The sequence below is a fragment of the Peromyscus californicus genome, unplaced genomic scaffold (genome assembly GCF_007827085.1).
Source record: "Peromyscus californicus insignis strain IS unplaced genomic scaffold, ASM782708v3 Scaffold_21__1_contigs__length_65335640, whole genome shotgun sequence".
In the NCBI taxonomy this organism is placed as follows: domain Eukaryota; kingdom Metazoa; phylum Chordata; class Mammalia; order Rodentia; family Cricetidae; genus Peromyscus; species Peromyscus californicus.
Genome location: NW_026294514.1, coordinates 42,065,521 through 42,086,831, shown reverse-complemented (window position 1 = coordinate 42,086,831; position 21,311 = coordinate 42,065,521). Strand labels below are relative to the sequence as shown.

The 21,311-nt window shown below is 44.1% G+C and overlaps 1 protein-coding gene across 1 annotated transcript; it reads right to left on the bottom strand.

Moving 5' to 3' along the window:
• Positions 1 to 8,220: 8,220 nt before the first annotated feature.
• On the bottom strand, positions 8,221 to 8,904 carry LOC128117363 (40S ribosomal protein S8). The gene has a single exon (XM_052749269.1). The coding sequence runs from the start codon at positions 8,863 to 8,865 to the stop codon at positions 8,239 to 8,241; it is 627 nt and encodes a 208-aa protein (XP_052605229.1). The 5' UTR covers positions 8,866 to 8,904; the 3' UTR covers positions 8,221 to 8,238.
• Between the last annotated feature and the right edge of the window lie 12,407 nt (positions 8,905 to 21,311).

Genomic DNA, 21,311 nt, shown 5'->3' with positions numbered 1-21,311 from the left:
CTAATTGGCTTAAGTACAATTTAAACTATTGCCTCCATAGCTTTGTTAATATTTAAGGATTAAGCAATGACCTAAATTGTAGGATTACAAATACTTTAAAACTTGTTTATTGTTATTCTTTTGTATGTGTTATGGTTTTCCAGAAAAACAATGGGCATCTGTGCTGCATAATAAGAAAGAATCCTCAGGGTGCAGTCTGAGAACAGAGCTGCTGTGCCTTCTCAGGAAGGACAGGCTGCCTGCTCTGTCTTTCACTTCCTATCTTATTCTGGGGGTGATTGCGGTGATAAAGAAGGATTCTGATCAACCATCTCCCCCAACTTCTGAAATAACAAGACTACACCAAAAATAATCCTAAGTGAGCTGGTTGGAGTGGTTTAGGTCTATAATCCCAGCCATGGGGTGTTAGAGGATCAGAAGTTCGAAGTCATTGTCAGTTACTTAGGGAGTTTGGGGCTAGCTTGGTCCACAAGAAACCCCACCTCAATAAATGAATAAATCATCCTAAATGATATTCCGTGAACCTTATAGTAGACACCTGCCTATTCTGAGTGGTTGCTTCGCAGAGACATGGAACAGATGAATGGATTTTATGGACAGCATTATCCAATGCCTAGTGACTCCTGCGTTTGTGTGCCCATCCTTCACCTCTGTATCACTTTTCTGTTGCTTTGATAAAATAACATAACTGTGTTGGCTAGTTCAGATTAGGGTCATAAGAGAGAAGGAAGCCTCAATTGAGAAAATGTCTCCATGGATTCATACTGTAGGCAATTTTCTTAATTAGTGATTGATGGAGGAGGGCCCAGACTGTTGTGGGTGGTGCCACCCCTGGGCTGGTGGTCCTTGGTTCTATAAGAAAGCTGGCTGAGCAAGTCAGGGGAAGCAAACCAGTAAGCAGCACTCCTTCATGGCCTCTGCATCAGCTCCTGCCTCCAGGTTCCTGCCTTGAGTTCCTGTCCTGACTTCCTTCAGTGATGAGTGATGATGTGAAAGTATAATCCAAATAAACCCTTTCCTCCTCAAGTTGCTTTAATGGTGCTGTTTCATCACAGCAATAGTAACCTGGGCTAAGGCAGGTTATGGAAGGAAGAGTTTATTCATCTTACGGTTCTAGAGGAGTAAGAGACCATAATGGCAGGAAAGCATGAGAGCAAGCTAGCATGATAACTCAAAGAAGCTGAGAGATGACCATCCCCACCCCCCAGTTCTGAGGCAAAGGAGAGAGAATTGGAAGCAGGGTGAAGCTATGAAACTTTCAAAGCCCATTCCCATCAACATACTTTCACCAGCAAAGTTGAACCTCCTAAACCTCTCCAAAAAGTGCCACCAACTGTGGACCAAGGGTTCCGTTCTGATACCAGCACCAAGAGGGCACCGTCCTCATTTAAACCGTTCAGTCTCTTTATTTCCTCTACATATGATATCAGCTTCCTACCTAATCTCCACATCTACCTGTGTGCTTGATAGATATTCTGAAGCCTACGGGTTCATACCTACTTCTTCCGGAATCTTCCATGACTCGTTTCTTCAAGTTGCTCAGAAAACTTGTAGTTCTTAAATCTCTCTTCTTCTCTCATCTCTAATAAAATTTTTTTAATAAATCTTGCTAACTTTACCTTCAAAACACGCTCCAAATTTATGACCATCCTCACTATCCATTATTATCCTAACTAAATTTAAATCTTTCTCGACTGATCTCTTCACACAACTTTTATTGCTTTCTTAACTTTCAGCCCTTCCTAACTAAATAGCAATTAGTCCCTAAAATTTATATGCCCAAGAGACTCCCCAGTTACTCATCTCGGCCAGAACTATGCACTGGTATTTATGTGGTGTGCAAAGGTCATGGCCCGTTTCTCCCTCTCTTACTCCATCCTTTTGGGATGACCTTTGTACATTCTTCTACAGCCAAGTGTTTCGGTATCGGGAGAGGAAGTTTCAGATGGGTCTTACTTCCTGTGTTTGTGGTTCCATTGTTTCCTGGGACTCTTCTCCAGATGTATGCTTGTTCTGCTTCCTCATAGACTGAGATTATGCACTATGGCAGCCTTATCAATGTAGCCTTCTGCCCATTCCCCTAATCTTTGGCACTTTAGGGAGTTCTCTTTGTCTGCTGAAATGTATTTGACATGCATTTATTTTTTATCTGTCTTTCCAGACAAGTGATTAAGTTCCACAGAGAGGGACTGTTATATTCTGACAGCCAAGAATAGTATCTGCTATGTTACAGGTGTTTAATAGGCACTTGCTGAGTAATTGAATGGATGGATGGATGGATGGATGGATGGATGGACAGATGGATGGATTGGATGGATGGATGGATAGATGGATGGATGGATGGATGGATGGATGGATGGATGGATGGATGGATGGATGGATAGGTGGTTTGGCAGTCTTCCTTCTCCTTGCTTTGTCCACTGAGTCACCACCAATTGTGTATGCCTTATCCAAAATGCTTAAGTTTATAAGACATTTATAGACTTCAGAATATTTTCATACCCATCATGAGAACCTTGGGAATCAGACCCAAATCTAAACACACACAAAAAATCATTTATGTTTTATACATGCTTCCACACAACCTGAAGGCAAGTGTTTAATTATTACTTTTATTTTTGAGATAATATATATAATTACATTATTTCTCCCTTCTCTTTCATCCCTCCAAACCCACCTATATACCCTCCTTGCTCTCTTTCAAATTTATGCCCTCTTTTTTCATTGTTACTAAATGCATATTGTGTATATGCACACACACACACACACACACACACACACACACACACACACACACACACACACAAATATAATTTCTAAATACAACCTGTTCAGTCTATACAATGTTACTTTCTTGTATGTTTCCAGGGCTGACCATTTGGTGTTGGATAACCAGTAGTGTGCTCTTCCTTGAGGAAAACTATTTCTCCTGTTATCAGATTTCCTTAGTTGTGTGTAGTTAGTTCTTTGTATAGGGCTGAGGCCTCATGGGCTTTTCCTGTCCACTTTGACATGTCCATTGGTACTGTCCTTGTCCAGTTCATGTTAGGGCAGTTATGTTGGTGAGACTTTTGGGGTATGGCATCTGACATTACTGGAAGACAGAATCTCACAGCAAACTCCATGATCCACTGGGTCTTACAGTCTTTCCACCCCATCTTCCTCAGTGTTCCCTGAGCCTTAGGTGCAGGAGTCTGTGTTTGTTTTGTTCTTGTTTTTGATGTGTCCACTGGGACTAGGCTCTACAACTCTGCATTTTGATTGGTTGTGGTTTTCTGTAGTGGACTCCAAATGTTTCAAGGAGAGGTTTCCTTGTTGAGGGGTGAAGACTTCATTTACTTGTGGGTATAAGGACACATTGAGAATATAGTTAGGGATTGTGCTGGCTTAGTAAAGTGACAGTTGGAGGTTCACCTCCATGATCTATGACATCACTAGCCCTGGGTAGTTGGCTGGGTTTCCAGGACCAAGCATGACTTTCCTCTTGTTGCGCATGTTTTAAGTCTGATTAGAGAACTGTTGGTTCCTGCCAAGACACGCATGCCCCTAGTGCACCCTTAGGGTTATCATGCCATGCTGCTTGTTGTTGTGGTTCATGGATGTCATACCAAGGTAGGACTGTTCGCTGCTTCCCTCCTTGGATGCTTGCATGGCACTTTCTGGTACCATGAAGGCTAGTCCTCAGGTACTGGGTATTCAGATCTGGAGAAAATTTTACAAAATATTTTTAGAATATTTTAGATTTTGGATTAAGAATGTTCATTTGTGGTACCACCTGTGCATTCTTCAAACTTCCTTTTTACTCATCTCCTCTCCTTTCCTTTCTTTACCACAATCTTGGTTAACCCTTTATTTACAACAGAACTCCACCTGCTCACACCATCTATTTCCAACAATGATGAGCACATCTGCTTCCAGCAGTCATGAGCACATCTGGTTCTAGCTGTTTCCAGCAGTCTTGAGCACATCTGGTTCTAGCTGTTTCCAGCAGTCTTGAGCACATCTGTGACACATTGGTGTCGAGCAGTAGTGAGCACATCTGTTTCTTTCCTTCTTTCTGGCTCACCATTTGCACCAAGTGACTACTGGGATGGGGGCTCTGATGAGATATTTTTCAACTCGATCTGATTGGACAAGAGGTGATTTTGAATGACACACATTGGTATGACATGAAATGTGTGAGGGCTTTTGCAAAAGTATGGGTTCACCTATTTTGCAAGCTATTATTTATAAGTTTTAGCTGCCATCCAAATGTACACAAAGTCATTGTTTTAAAAACATATTTGCCAAGTCTGAAAAGATTTTCTTAGACCCAAAGATAACTGAGGAATCATCTCTTTATTTAGTACATGCCATTGCCATTGCCTGGTTAGAAAGAACAGGCAATTTCTTACCACCTCCCAGTTGAACAGGGGAAATTTTAACAGTCGGTATGTCATTCAATCCCTGTGGAAGGAGTTTTAGGTCAGGAGTGCACTTCTCAGTCCCCCCGCTGAAGCTACAAGATCTATAATCAGTTAATGAAATGTTTTCATGAATCGTGAGGAGAGTGTTTCACTCCAGTGTAACTGAACTCTCAGGGCCTATTCTGGCTTGAGAAGATAAAGCTCTGTGCAGACTCATTATGCAGCAAAGGATAGCTTTGTGTTCCTCGTGTCCCAGCCATGTCTGGTAGACTTGCCTTTGGAGTTTGAGTCACAATTGGGTCGTTTTTGAGATGCAGATTTCTGGGCTGCAAGGCTGACTTTTAGTATATACTTCATGAGGTGTCAAATAATATCCTTATTGATGTTTTAAACTTTTAGTGGCTTATATTCATTGCATATGATGACAGTTTCATAAAACATTATCATTCCAGTGTATCATGTGTTTGGGCCATATACTGTCTTCCCCTACTCTCTTCTTTCTTCTCTTCTTCTTCCTCCCAGACATTCTCTCTTCTGTGACCCCCCTCTCCCTCCTCTCTCTCTCTCTCTCTCACACACACACATAGACACAGGATTTTATGCATCTATATAAACTCTTATGGTGTACAACTGAGAGAAAACATATAACATTTGTCTTTGGGGCTCTTGCATATTTTACTTACATGATTGCCTCCAAAATATGTCCATTTTGCAGCAGATACCATAATTTCATTCTTCTTTGATAACATAGTCCACATTTGTACATACCACATTCTGTTTATCTACTCACAGGCTTACAGACACTAGGCTGATTCTGAATCTTGACTCTTGGGAACATTACGGCAGTAAACATGGATGTGCAAGTATTTCTGTGAACGCTGGATTCAGGTACTGATCCAGGAGTGTTACAGCCTGGTCATATGGACTCTGCTGTTTAGCATAGTAGTGAGGTCAATTAAATCCCTACCAGCAGCGTATAGGGGTTTCTTCACTCCTAAACCCTGACCCATTTTGTTCTTTTTTGTCTTCTTAATCCTAGCCTTGCTGACTGGCATGAGACAGAATCTCATTTAGCTGAAATTCACGTTTCCCTGATGGCTAAGGATGTTGAATGTTTTCATGCTTATTGTCCATGTGTACCTCACCTTTTGAGAACTGGATGCTCACTTCATTGGTCCAGTTATTGAGTGAGTTGTTGGCCTTGCTTTTGCATTTTAGTAGGTCTTTGAGTTTTTAAAATATGTTCTCACTAACAAACCTTTAGCATCCATGTAGATTACAAAGATCTTTCCCCCACTCTGAGGATTTTGTTTACTAGATTACTTCATTTGCTGCACAGAAACTTTCAATTTCATGCAATCCTAATTATTAGTTATTATGATTATTTCGTGGGTCATTAGAATCCTCTTCAGAACGTTCTTCCCTCCGCCTGTATTTTAACGTCTTTTCCATGCATTCCCCTCTAATTACAGTTTCAGAGTTTTCGGTCTTATGTTTAGATCTTTGATTAATTTTAATTGGCTTTGTATAAGTGAGATGTGGGGATATAGTTTCATCTCCTACTTGTGCCAGTTCTGCCATGGGATGAGATACTCTTCTCCAGTGTTCGTTTTTTGGCTTCTCTGTAAAGAACCAGGTGGTTGTAGCTGTGTGGCTTATTTCTGGGTCCTCTGTTCTACCCCAGTGATCTACATGTGTATTGCTTTGCCAGCCCTCTGTTGCTTTTATTACTATGGCTCAGTGGTGTAACTTGAAGTCAAGCATGGGATACTTTCAGCACTGTTTTGTTAGCTCATTCTTCATATCAATTTTAGCATTTTTTCTATTTCTAAGAAGAATGCTTTTGGGATTTTGATGTATATTCCATTGAATCTCTAAGTCATTTTTGGATATAGCTCTTTTCATGATATTAATTCTGAAACTCCATGAGCATAGCAGGTCTTTCCTTTCTCCAATGTCTTCTTCAGGTTCTTTCTTTGCATTGTAGATGTCTTTCACCTTGTAGACCAGGCTTATTCCTAGGTATTATGAATGGGATTGCCTGTATGATTTCTTTCTCAGCATGTCTGCTTTGCTGTGTAGGAAAGCTATTGAATGTTTATATGCTAATTTTGTGTCTTGGTACTTTGCTGAAAGCATTTGTCATTTGTAAGAGTTTTCTGTGGGGTCCTCAGAGTCCATGTCAATGTAGGATAATCCCGTCTGCAAGTGAGAATACTTGGACTTCTTCCTTTCCCATTTTTATCACTTCTTTCATTCCACTGCTTTTTCTCACTGCTCTAGATTAGACATTAAGGAGTGTGTTAATAAGAGTGGATTAAGGTAGACATCTTTACCTCATTTCTAATTTGAGGGTTTTTTTCCATTTAGAGCAATGTTGGAGATGGGATTATCAGAAGCGGTCTTTGCTATGCTGAGATATGTCCCTCCTCATGTTAGCCTGTGCAATGCATTTCATCATGAAGGGACACTGGACTTCCAGAAGGTCTTTCCTGCATCTCCTTAGATGATCATGTGGTTTATGTCTTGAATCTATTGATGTGATGCATTACATTTACCTATTTGTGCGTGTCGAACCACCCTTACATCTATGAAAGCTATCCTTTTAATTGATATTGAACCTGATTTGCAAATATTTTATTAAGAATCATGTGGACAAAAATGGGTGCAGATAATTTCATGAAACAAACTAAACTGCTGATTTGAAGACACAGATTGGTCTCTACACAATAATAGTCTGTGAAGTCAATTTCCTACTCTTAATAATAGACAAGTCATCCAGACAAACAGCCCACATGGAAACATCATAATTAAATGGCACAAGTCAAATGGATTTAACAGACATATATTGAATATTCCTCCAAAACTCTGTAGAATACACATTCACACACACACACACACACACACACACACACACACACACACCAGAGAAATCTCAAATGACTTAGTGATATATCTCAAAGCCTTTGAAAAATAAGAACCAACCAAACACCAAATCAGTAGATGGAAAGAAATAATTCATATTAGGGCATAAATTAATGATATGAAAATGAATAATAACAATGAATTAATGACAAAGTTGGTCCTTTGAAAAAATAAATAAGATTGAAAAAACTTTAGCAAAACTAACTAAAAGAAAGAGATTAGATCCAAATCAATAAAGCTAGAGACAAAAAAAAAAAAAGATGGGCAAGGTGGGATACACATCTAATTGCAGCACCTGGGAGGTGGAGGCAGGAGGATTGGGAATTTAAGGCCATGCTCTGCTGCTACCCACTTTTAAGTCAGCTTGCACTGACCTGTCTTCAAAGTATCAGACAAAGGGCAAGGAAAGGGTGAGATTGCCTCAGACACCAATGACTCTGGGAAGATCCTAGGGGCATACTCTGAAAACCTACATTCCAACAAATTAGAAAATCTACAAGAAATAGATACATCGCCACATACGTACAGCCTGCCAAAATTATAGCAGGAGGGTATAAACCTGAATAAGCAGTGAGATGGAAACAGTAATAAAAAGTCTCCCATCTTAAAACAGCCCGTGTCCTGAGGGAATCGGAGCCGAGTTCTGCCCAGATCTTTAGATAAGAGTGCCTCAAAGAATTTCATAAGATAGAAAGGGAAGGAACACAAACTCATTTTATGTAGCCAGCATTACCCCAATACCAAAATCTGGGTACAGATATTCATTTGTCTTTTAAAGGAGGACTTTATAAGTGAAACTTTCAAAAATCCCTTTTCTCCATATTGTGAAGCAAGATTTTTTTTTTTTTTTTTTTTTTTTTTTTACAGAACAATAAACACCTTTATTACATGAGCTATGAATGATGTTTTATTTGCCTTTCCGGGCTTTGATCTTCCTCAGATAGAACTCCAGCTCCTTGCCTTCTAGCACGTAGCCATCTGCTCTGCCACACTGGCCTGGTCTTGAGGCAATACAGGCAAGAAGCTTGCCCTGCTGGAACTGCTCCTCCAGAAGACTGCTGATTTTAGCGTTCTTTTTCCTTTCATCATATTTCTTTTGGATTTTCTTTGATCGTTTTTTGTTTAATATTTCTTCCTCTTCAGGAGTCAGCTTGGCCCCCTTCTTGCGGCCCAGGGGCAGCGCATAGTGAGACTCATACCACTGTCGGTATGGTGTGCTGTCGATAAGCACAATGCAGTTCTTCACCAGGGTCTTGGTGCGGACCAGCTCGTTATTGGATGCGTTGTAGACAACATCAATGATCCTTGTTTTCCGGGTACAACACTCAGAGCCCCAGGAAAAGTTCCCCACATCCAATCTTAGGGCACGGTACTTCTTATTGCCTCCTCGGACTCGGACTGTGTGTATACGACGAGGGCCAATCTTCGTGTTGGCAGCAGGCCGTCCCAGCTCATACTTCCGCTTCTTGTGGTAGGGCTTCCTCTTACCCCCGGTCTTGCGGCGCTTGTGCCAGTTGTCTCGAGAGATGCCCATCGCTCGGCGCTGGCTGGAAAGAGGAAGCGCAAAGCTTCACGGTCCGGTTTCTAAAACGCTGCCCCGCCTTCTTTGTGAAGCAAGATTTTAAAAAGAAGCTTTATAAATGTGGGTGTCTTGTAGATTCCTATTGTGCCCAGCTCTCCTTTTCTCCTTATCTCTGTCTCCCTTATTTATTTATTTGTTTGTTTATTTGACTTAATTAAAAAGATTGAGCTTCTGCATTCACTGTGCATGGATAATCACGGGAATTATCCCCTTGGTTCATAGAAAGCCCTCCTCTTGTTAGTGAGCAAGTCGGTTTTCATTCCAGTCTCCTTTGTTGTGTGTGATACCTTGTGGTCAATCTGCTTATTACAGGCAAATATTTAAATTTGACATGCATCTTTGTGTGTGTGTGTGTGTGTGTGTGTGTGTGTGTGTGTGTGTGTGTGTCCATGTGCTATGGTACTACACATGTGGAGGAGGACTGATGACAATATGCAGGAGTCATATGCTCTTCCACCATGTGAGTTCCAGGAATGGAACTCCATCATTAGGCTTGGATGTAGCTGCCTTTACCCTCTGAGCCATCTGGCTACCTCAGATTTTTGTAAACAGTATTTTAATTCTGATTGTTGTGCCTACTGTGTTTCTTAGAAGCGAATGTGTTGAAATGTGCAATCCCTTCGGTTGTAATTGCTGCATTTTCTTTCCTAGTGATGGGAATCAAAATGCCCTATCCTTCCTGAACAGAGCTGGAGGGCAAGCACTCACGTGACTCCTGCAGGGCATGCCTGAGAACCTCCATTGCCTTTGTGCTAGAGTTCAAGAACTGTGTTAAGTAGGACCCAACTGTGTGCTATTGCTGCCTGAAATGAGTGTCCAGCCTCCTTGTACCCTGAACTGTCATCTCCCACCCCTTGCATGCTGTGGAGTCTGCACATGAGCAGTTTGGTCTTCTTTCCTGCTAGCCATTGTTTTGAGCAGTGCTCAGCATGGGCACCATGCAGGGCCAGCAACTTCAATGTGTTATGGCTCTATTAAGGGAGGGTTAATTCAGGGAAAGAAAGAACATTGGCATAAGTCAGCAAAGCAACCAAAGCCAGTTATCCTGCGAGGACTGGTGTAGAAAATGAAGTTGAAGCCGCTATGTGATGGATGGGAGGAAGTCCAGGGCTCAGTGGATTCTAGCCAAGGGGGGCAAAGGCAGGCTAGCCCTCTTTTCAAGTCCTCCTGTGTCTTCGCCATTGGTGCCAGAGCCATGTGGCGAGCAACGATCCAGCCTCAGCAAAACACCATCATCTCTCCCATTAAATTAATGATGTTAATTTGAATGTTATTGCTTTTGTAGTTCTGCTTGTAATTAATCTGTGTATTTGTTTTGGTTTTGTAATTGAAAATGGGGTACGATCCTAAGGAGCTTATACCTAGTTTTATGTTTCCTTATATTTGACTAGCAATGTGGTAGAAAATATATATGTACTTATTATATATATTTGAAATCAACCCTAACAGAGTCTCTTGGCTTCTTAAAAGCATCCATTTTCAACTCAGGTTGGAGAAACACCACTCCAGTCAGATCTGATGCCACTGACTTTGGGACTCAACATTGGTTACATGGATTTTCTCTGTTTGATATCTTTCCATTCGAGGTCTGGAAGATGTTTTCAATTGTTTTTCTAACAGCTATTAGATGGCTTCCCTTCCAACTCTGTGCCTTCAGCACATCTCCAATCAACTTCATTAGTTTCTAGCAACAAGCAGAAGTCTGGCTAAGATAAGTAGAGGGCAATAGGTTGGAAGAATTTGGGGGCGGCTCAGAGGTCCCTGGGCAAAGCCTCAGATGCTGAGCTGGGATAGGTGTGAATGGACGTTTCTGAAGGTACCCCACCTTTCACTGAACTCCACAGGGCTGATTAACTGACGAGAACTGTGGTGGCTGTGGAGAGGGGGGAATGTGGCAGATATAGAGCCTAATTATAAATTATCCCATGCGATCTTTAGTCCCCTTAGCTATTCCATGCTCACCTCCGTGTCTGACCCAACATGTGACTCACAGGTAAAACCTTCTAGGATGCATTAGCTTAATAGGCCAGTAGCTCACACCAACCAAAAGGCTAAGAGTGTCAGCAGGTGGCATCTGAGGCCTCTAGCAGAGATTTTCCCACTTTGCTTTGACCCCCTAACTGCTGTTTCCACCCAGGTATTTGGAAAGTGTGTTGATTTTTGATAAGTTTTGTTCTGTTTCCATAAAAGCTTCATGAAATTGCTACATGGTATTTGGAATAACCTAAATCTGTGTTCCTGGGCCATGGTCACTTATATTTGATCACAGAATAAACTCTCTCTCTCTCTCTCTCTCTCTCTCTCTCTCTCTCTCTCTCTCTCTCTCTCTCTCATCTATTTTAAGGTGGGAATTGCGGTTTTGAGTTGATATAGAGAAAAGGTAGCCTGAACAATAGAAGGAGTTATCACAAACCCTCAACCACACTCTACCTATAGACGATGTTGTGTCCATGGCACCTGGTGGCACTTCCTGCCCAGTGTCTTTCTTTGCCCTATAGACACAGTGGTGTTAGTTACCACCCTCAAAGGGCAAAGTTGCTGCCTCTGCCTCTGGCCATCTGTCCCCTGCGGAAGGTATTTGCCTTGGTCACTTCTCTGAGCTCCCATCTTTTAGGGGAGGATAGGTGTGTGAGAGCCTGCATGGCTGCCCCAGGCCACTCCCCGACACTCTAGCGCGGCAAGGAAGCCTGGGAAGGCACAAATCTGGTATTCTCTGAGGTCAGCTCTGTTTCCCATCAGGATTTGTTACGTAAGCAATCTCACAAACACAAGAATGAGGTTCAGATGTTAGGCAGGGGAGAAGGAAGACAAAGTTATAATCTCCCTGCTTTTATGTCTTTATACGAGAAATTGAGAAGCATGAAGCCGAGGACCAGAATGAAGACAACAGAGTTGGCAGGCCTTCCTCTCTGCCCATATGGATGGCTAGTGGGACAATTCCACAGGGCAGAACCACACAGCACTTGACATTTGTCCCTGCTCTCCGCCTCATCCCCAAACCATATTTCAATCCAAATTTCACATTCATGAGGGGAGGAGGAGGGGGGAGGAGACGGGAGGAGCCGCATGGTAATTCTTGTTTCCTCTGCATCCTTTCATCTGTGGAGGTGCACTTCCAAAATCTTGTAAATCAATGGATGTTTTCATTACAGCAATAAAGTCTGACTTTGTACCTAGCTCCCCAAGGAGTCGGAACATAAACAGAGCTTCCACAATTCACACCTCACCAGCTCAGGCGCAGTGCAGTCTTTGTTAAGACTCCGTTTGATCATTTTGCTTTTGATCTGTCAGTGTGCTTGGAAAGAGCCATCCCAGTCAGCCAGGGGGCCCATCTCCAGCAAACCCTCTGAAGAGCCCCTCTCAGGGCCCACACCAGGGGTGATGCTAATTTTGTATGTCAACTTGACTTGGCCAAGGGATGCCCAGATAGCTGGTAAGACATTCTTTCTGGATGTGCCTCCGAGGCTATTTCCAGAAGAGCTTTTGTGCTTGAATCAGTGGACTTGGTGAATAAGATTGCTCTCTCCCAGGTAGGTGGGTATCCTCCAATCCACTGAGGGTACAAATAGAACAAGAAAGCAGAGGGAAAGCAAATTCTTCCTCTGTGCGGGGGAGGGGTGTGTGTGTGTGTGAAAATCTTCCCCTGCTCCTAATATGAAAGCTCCTGGGTAGACTGAGACTCACAGCCCACCCACGTGTCATGCCTTTGATTTTGGTAGTGTAAAGTAGGGTAGGATGGGAGCCCTGTAAGGGGTGGAAAATTATATGAACAATCTCTGGTGGCCACTAGCTGGTCATTGTAAGCCAAGGTATTTTTCTTTTTGGATTGGAATGAGAGAAAGAGAGTCCTGAAGGAAGGAAAGAATATAAATTTCAACTTCTGGTGTGGGAATTGTTTCCACAGAGGCAAAGGGGTCCCAGGAAATGTCAGTCAACTAAATGAATCTTAGCTACCTTTTAAACAAACAATGCTGAATCAATGAAATTTATTATTGGAAAGCACATCTTAGACCTAAATCCAGTTGCAAGCAGAGAGGGAGAGGAGCTGAACCTATGCAGGGTCACCTACCTGTTGTCAGAATGCTTGGGTAATTAGAAGGATTGTTAAACATGCTAGAGGCAGATTCATCACGGGTAAGTGAAGACGCTTGTTCTCTAATCACAGGGAAGCAAAGTGACACTTGGCTTAGACAGTGAGACGCTAAGGCAGATATATGCTCTCCCGGTGACTTGAGCAGCTGTCCAGCAGCCTTTGTGTGTGTGTGCCAGCTTGCTCTCATGACATGGTTCTGTTCATCCCAAGCAGGGGAGGAAGAGTTCAGAAGGTCTCTTCCGGTGTAGGTTTGGTGAGATATTGATATTTCTCTCTGGTGTTTTTTCCTTCAATTCTGTCTTAGTCAGTGTTCTATTGCCATGAACAGGCACCATGAACAAGGAAACCCTTCGGAAAGAAAGCATGTAATTGGGGCTAGCTTACAGTTTCAGATGTTTAGTCCATTATCATCCTGGTGGGGAGCATGGTGGCATGCATGCAGGCATTGGAGTAGTAGCTGAGAGTTCTGTGTCCTGATCCATAGATAGAAAGACAGAGAGTCTGGGCCTGGCATGGGTTTTTGAAACTTCAAAGCCCACCCCCAGTGATGTACTTCCTTTAACAAGGCCACACCTCCCAAACCTTCTAATCCTTTCAAATAGTGCCACTCCCTGGTGGCATTCAAACAGATAAACTTATGGGGGCCATTCCTATTCAAACCACCACAAATTCCACCACTAAGTTTATGTTCAGCACATAAACTATTCTCGGGGGCTGTTCAGAGTGAATTCACCTATACTGGTTAGTTTTTATTATCAAATTGATAAAAACTAGAGTAACCCTGAGAAGAGGGACCCTTCACTGAGGTATTGAGTTGATCAGATTGGTGTCTGTCTGTGGGACATTTCACACACACACACACACACACACACACACACACATGCATACACTCTCTCAATAAATAAATAAACAAACAAATAAATAAATGTAATGAAGCCTCTTTTAAAAAAGGAAGAAATGGGAGATCACCCAGAAAGAACTGTCTACCTACATCTCCCAGGGCTGGAATACCTGGTCTATAGTTGCTGAGATGGACTTGTGCCCCAAGACAGTTGCACATAACTCTGGATGCTGCTAATGGAAGAGAAGTCCAACATTCTGGGGCTATGTGTCTTACCCTGGCATTGGACGAGCACTTGGGGGAGGGAGCTCGGGGAGGGCCCTTCCCATAGGTGGGCTCAGAGATGGAGGTTATGGTCTGCTGAGTGTTTAATTTTAGTGGCCTAGAGCTCAGTTCCGAGTGGAAGACTTGCATTCACCATCTCTCCCACTTCAGTGAGCAGAGTCGTCTTCTACTCATATTAAGCTGTTTCAGTCTCAGATAATGCTAGTAAAGGCATCCCTTGGCAACTAAGGCTGACAATAAGCAGGGTGGCACCCAATTCTCACAGCTTCAGAGCCTTTAGGCTTGGGAGGAATGTGGATGTGTCCCTGGGCCATTTTAAGTCTGAAAAAGGATGGACCAAACCTTCCACTCTTGGATCTCCCTCCCTGATGTCATTGGCCTAGAGGCTCTGTCTGTGGGCCCTGCTATGGGGCCTTCTGTTTTTGTTTGTTTTTTGAGACAGGGTTTCTCTGTGTAGTTTTGGTGCCTGTCCTAGATCTCACTCTGTAGACCAGGCTGGCCTTGAACTCATAGAGATTCACCTGGCTCTGCCTCTGAGTGCTGAGATTAAAGGCCTGTGCCACCACCGCTGCTGGCATGGGCCTTCCGTTACAGTTTCTATTGTGTGCAGGGTCTCTCTGCTGTGTGCATGGTGCCGAGCTTTTGACTATGGCCTTTGCTAGCTTCCCTTCCCAGCTCCTCAGCAGGTGGAATCCGGACTCTGCAGCGGAGGCTGCAGGACAGGGTAGGGTTGTAGTCAGGCACCTTGCCGAGACAGGCCTCACGTAGCTCCAGGAATTCATGGCTACGATCATGGGGCAGTGGTCACAGGGTTTTGCTTAGAACTGGAGTGCACATGGTAGGCTGAGTTGAACTAAGGTTCAAGTCCTAACATCTTGCTCAGGTGGGAGGAGTCTCTCTCCAGGCTTGGCCTGGGTTGAGGGAGGGGTGACTGAGAGTCACCAGTGCCTTCCTGCTCTCTTCAAAGCAGCCTCTCCTTACTGTCTGAAATCAGCCGGCACTGTGTTTCATGGCCTCGTCTCCTCAGTGCTTCTGAAAGTGGCTAAAATCACCAGAGGGTTTTAGCCGCCATCTTGCTCCTCTCGGAACAGTGGAGGGAACTCAATTTTTTCCCCTTTGTAACGGTGCACTCATTAGGTAATGGTGTGCCATATGAACACTCATCTCCGACTTTCGAAAGTAAAAGGCGAAATGCTCATGCTTAGCCCAGAAGAACATGGAGGAGGATGGGAGTGAAAATGGCCACTCCTTACATTCTGGTGAAAGCCGACACAGATATTGACTGAACAGTTTTACCTCTTCCAGACAATAGAGGCCAAGATCCTAAAGAAAGAATGGAAATAAATGCTAAGAGAATGTTAGGGATAAATCCCCCTGCCTCAAACCTAGGGTTCCTGAAGAAGTTTATCATCATTGTTAATAATGCCACCCCACACTGAGTTCTTACCATGGGCCAGATGGCATGTTAAAGGCTTTACGGATGCCACTTGCCGTTCAGTGAGATTCATTGAGTCAGCCATGCAGTGGAGCTGAGGTCAAGGAGCCTCCAGCCTTCAAGCCTTCTCACTCACAGGAAGCGCTTTCTGGCTTCTCTCTGGCACATCTGAACTGCACCCCTGTTCTAGCTCCTTGGGGCCATCGCTGGGTGAGGTAAGGGTGATATGAACCCAGCATTGTGGTATTGAGATGGTGGGTCAGTTAACAGACACAGATACTAACTGACCAAGGCTGGGTAGTATATGCGGTGGGGGAGTAGGGGACGGGTAGTTCGTGATCCAGGCAGGATGGAGCTGGACAGCACAGGCGTTCACCACATTTCTTTGAATAGTACAATTTAAAACTTAGGCATTGCTCATTTCTAGAATTTTCCATATAACTCTTGGATTACCGCTGGGTTACAGATAACTACAATGGAGGCAAACAGAACTACAGATGGAGGGGGTGGGTGGGTGGCTGTATTCTGTAAGTCTGAATAAAGGTGTGTAGGCAGAGACCACTCTGGAAATCAAGTTACTTTTTTAAAAAACAGCCTGTAGCGTTTACACAGCCACAGTCTTGCGGTTGTTTTCCAAATATTGTGTGTGTGTGTGTGTGTGTGTGTGTGTGTGTGTGTGTGTGCGCGCGCGCGCTTCAGCCAAGGCAGACTGAAGTGTGAGTCACACCCTGTACTTCTTAAAATGTAAAAGAAAGGGGGTCCTGGGGGCTTTGCTGACATTCTCACAAGGACAGCGGAAGGCTGGTGGCTTCTCTGTGTCAAGGTGACATGCTTCCAGGCACAGAGAGTCCAACATTGTCATTGACCTCAGAGTAAACTAATTTGAGAACTTCACAAAACAGAAAAAGGAAAATATAAAATAAAACTCACTAAACAATTGCTGTCTGGAGTTGTACCGGATGCACAGTTCCTTGTGGGTTCTGGAAGCCTCTTTCCACCTCCCCCAGAAAGGCTGGAGATGCCCTGTCTGACGGCAGAGGGGGGCTTGCTCGAGACTATTTTAAAATGGGGCTGTAGGAATATGTGAACCGTTTTGCTTCTTTCTAAATTTTGGATGCTGTGGTGCCTTTAAATAATAACAGTAATTACAGTCGATGGTAATTACAGTCTAGACGGTAACTTTCCCCTCCGTGGTGGGGACTGTGGAGTCGACTCACATGTTCAGTCCCCAGGGTGCCCGCTATGACAGGTGCATTTGAGGTCTGATGTTGTGTATAGGGGGAGGGAAGCCCAGGCCCTTCTCTGCATCTCCCAAGTTACTGTACCTTATTACATCTATGATGTCACCATTCCAGAAGCACCATTACTCCTGTGTCACCAGTTTTCACAGTTGTTGATGATTTCAACTGTAAAACACTGTCCACAGTTAGGACACAGCCTGGTTTCAGAGACGGCAATGTGAAAATAGGAGGAAGTGGTAATATATCTTGGAATAGACGGGAAATGGTAGACTTGCTACTTTGTGGAGCCTCCCACAAGGAAGCAGACTGCAACCCACAACAGTTTTGTTGCTGTTTGGTTTGTTCGTTTGTTTGTTTGTTCATTTTTCAGACAGGGTCTCATGTATACCAAGGCAAGTTTAAATTCTGATCGTAGCCGAGGATGACCTTGAACTTCTGATTTTCACGTCCTCTACCTCTGTGTGCTGGGATTACAGGTGTGGGCCTCAAGTTCAGCTTATATAGGGCTGGGGTTTGAACCCAGGGCTTCATACATGCTAGGTAAGTAATCTTCCAACTGAGCTATACCCCTAGCCAACAGCCTTGAACCTTGGAGTAGAAAAAGAAATGGAAGAAAAAGTCACAGTGCAGTCACTGGGGCGTGGCATGCATGTGACTACAGGGGCACTGGGGTCCACACAATATCTGGTGCTGCCAAACAGAGCCTGGCACACATAGATGGCACATATGGACAGACTCAAGGGACTGTTAACCTGCTCTACGGGCCCAATGGTCAGAACGAGTGAAGTACCATGAGTACTATCTATCATGTGCACAGTCTGGTGAGGCAATGGTCCCCCATGCGCTTAGGCAGGTGGGAAGTCTTTCCAGGTGGCTTCCAGGTCCACTGTTGGTAAGGAGCTAGGAGCAGATGCATCAGGGTGTGGGGTTGAAGCTGGACAGGAAAAGAGGGGAGTCTTGATCTTTGAGTTGGACCCAGAGCAATCAGTTCCTAGCTGGCAGTACAGGGTGGCATGCTGGAGAACATCCAAAGTTCCCAGGTAGGAGGACTCCCTCCTCAGGAGAAACTGGAGTTCTCATCTGCAGGTATCTGCAGGCTTTGCCACTTGATAGACAATTTCCTGCATGCTTCAAGCTCAGGCAGGATGTGGAAGACGACAAGCTCATCTCATGCTGTTCAGACAGGGTGATGATGTTCAAACAATCCTGTTATTTCAACAGACAAGGGTGGCAATAGCAGAGGTAGTCCAGGAGCAATGGATGACCTGGATGTGGGCTGTCTAGAGCCATGGGGAAAGGCTCTGGCCAGTGTCGTTAAGTCTTAGGTGAGGAGAAGTTACTTCCCACAGTGGTAGCATTCACTATTAAGCTCCAAGATGGCCAATCTTCCTTCCAGTATCTTGCCACAATGCCAGCGTATAATGAAATACAACTGTCTGCCTGCAGAAGTCTGCACACAGTGAGCCTGCTTGCTGGGAGCAGCACTACGGGTCAGCAGGTGGGACATAGTTCAAAAGGCATTAAGGGGTAGGTAGGAAGTGCAAGTCCTAAAGGAGATAGAGCAGAGAATGTGGAAGTACAGTGCATGAAAAATTAATGACTAAGACGTTTTCAGGAGTGATAAAACTGAATAGAAATTAGGATGTATAATTACCCAACTGCCAAGAGAGAAAAAATAAAACAAGGAGGGAAAATTCTCTCAAACAATACAAAAGAAGGCCAGAAAAGGGTGAGTGGGTGGTGGGGAGGATGGCAGAAATTTAGAAAAATTGAGACAAAGAGACAATGTTTTAAAAAAAAAGAAAACTGGTTGTAATGATTCCAAATGTTTAAGAAATGATTCTCAATGCATAAGCATGTGCCACCAACTTGAATATACCACATGTTTTCAGACTGAAGACAAACTCAAAACCTGGCTCAGAAGCAGAAGAGTCAGCAGGTGTCCACGGGTTTCTCAGGGTGGATGGTTTGTACTGAGTGGACCTGATTACTGGATGCATTTCCAAGAAAGCTCTGTTTTCTCCTCGACTGCAGCTTTGAGTTTTGAGGTTTTTTAAAGCTGCAGTCTGGCACACAAGCTTAATTAAGTCAGCGCAGAACAGGAAAAGAGCTTAGCTTCCTGCTTTCTAGAAAGCCCTACATCCACACCTGAGAGCTCCGTTATCCACTAAGGACATCAGTCACCAGTGGGTGTTCCGCTTTCATGGGGGATGAGAGATGAGCTATTTCCAAAGTTCCATGGAGTGAAAGGCAGGGGTTGAAGACAGGCCCCCAGGGGCAAGGATCTCTAACCCAATGTTTCTTTCACCCCACGGATGGCGGTCATCTTTTGGGAGCCTGCCTGCCTTGTCTGACTGCCCACGGGCTCACAGCCACCCACACCACCTGCAGCTCTGCAAGCTTTCCTCCTAAATGCATTTACCTTTGTTCCTCTTTCCCATGGGGCAAGAAGTGAATTAATTACGATGATCAACTCCTAATTTACTGATGACACAGACAAGCAAACCAAATTACCTGCCTCTCTAACCATAGATGAGCAACAGGTGTCCCCAACTCTGTCAGAGGGGAGAGAGAAGGGGTCAGGGCAGGCGACATGGTGGATCAGAGCACCGACCTCAGTGTCAGACAGGCTACCCATCAGATCTCAATACTGCTAAGCTTTATCTTTGAGCCTCAGTTTACCTTTCTGTAACGATAATGGAACGCCGTTTCCAAAAGCTATGTGGACATAAATATTATTATCCCCATCATTTTACAGATGAGGAATGAGGAATTGAGATGGAGATGGTAAGTCACACAGACTCAAACACTGTCTACCACTACCACACAGTGCTTTCGAAGATGACGGTGCCCACCACACAGGGCTCTTGTGGAACAAGTGCTGTGGTAGTCCACACACAGTGGGCACTCAGCCATGGTGCCTGCGATCTATTACCCAATACTGTCCCTTTCCTTCCTCATGAGCATTCCTCTCTATGGTTAATAGTGGTATTTTCTGTAGGTCTGGTAGCATGAAAATCTGAAGGTGCTCCTTTGACCACTTGTATTCACCCAAAGGTGTCACTGATTTTATACATGCGGGTTAGCTTCTGTTTATGCACCGTGTAGCTGCTGGCAATCATATCCTATCTTGTGTGTATAAAGTTACTAATTTCTTAAGCCTTTTTCCCATCCTCTGAGTCCCGCATGTAGGCCACTTTCCCTACTCAGAAAGCAATGTTGAGAGACATTCATGTCTTCCTTCTTCTGATGGAAGATAGCATCGTTGGGTCTATGGCGATGATTGTCTGGTAAGTGTCTCTGGAGTGCACTGTGGAGTGACACCAGACAGCAGCCAATCACACTGCCTGGAGGGCGTGCCAAAATAGGAGCCAACGGTTACAAGCAGACTCCTTTCCCTTTTTGTCTTTAGTCATTCCAAATTAAGACTGAATTGGGAAACATGAAGGGCCACGAGGATGAAGAAATCTAGAAATGAAAGCCACTGCCTTAGTCCTCACTGAATGCCATAAAGCTCTCGACCCTTTGCTCACACTGTGCTTGATCACACTGTGACTGTTCCCAAGATTGTGTGGAGTCACACTGCTCAGCTAAGCAGAGCTGCCATTGTCCATGCGAATGCGATCGTTTACAAGCTCCGCACGTAAGTCCATGTCACCAGCTATGTGCCCTGATGTATCCAGGACACACAGTGATGTGGGCTACGGTTAACGCTGAATGAATGGCCATGATCCTGGAACCCTGTTAAATCGCCTTCAGAAAACCAAATTCCCTTAGTCACATGCCTTTCCTCTAACAAGACTTCTGTCAGCTACGTTGTACCTTAGCTGCTTATATATAACTCATTTGCTGAAATTGAAAAATTTGAAACAAGCCCTTGAAAGACAATGTTAAACCAAATGTGGTGTGCTCTTGTAGTCTCAGCACTCAGTAGACTGCAGTAGGAAAGTATTGATTTTGAGGCCAGCATGGCTGTATAGGAAAATCCTAGCTAAGCAGGGACAGGGACACTCTCTCTCTCTCTCTCTCTCTCTCTCTCTCTCTCTCTCTCTCTCTCTCTCTCTCTCTCTCTCTCTCTCTCACACACACACACACACACACACACACACACACAATGGATGAATGGACAAGACTTGTATTTTGCATAGCCTTTGTCCAAAAATGCATATCCTTACTCCACTTCATGGATACACAGATACAAACTACCTAAGAGTGCAGAATCCCTCCAGAGTCCAAACAGTAAGGATTTGGGATTGGAAAGGCTTTCTGCGCCAGCCTGGCTAGGTGGTCAAGACAATGATGCTCTCTAAGATCCTTGACAAGGGAAAGATGCTGATGGGAGTCATGAAGATGCCTGTCCTTTGCAATGTTGTCTGAACAGCCCAGAGTCCCAGCCTTTAGATATCTAGATCCCCAGACCAGCAAAAGTTGCTGTGCTGTTGAGCAAAGAGGGAGTGCGGTGAAACCTCCTATTAGCTGGTTTCTCTGTTTTGTTGTTGTTGT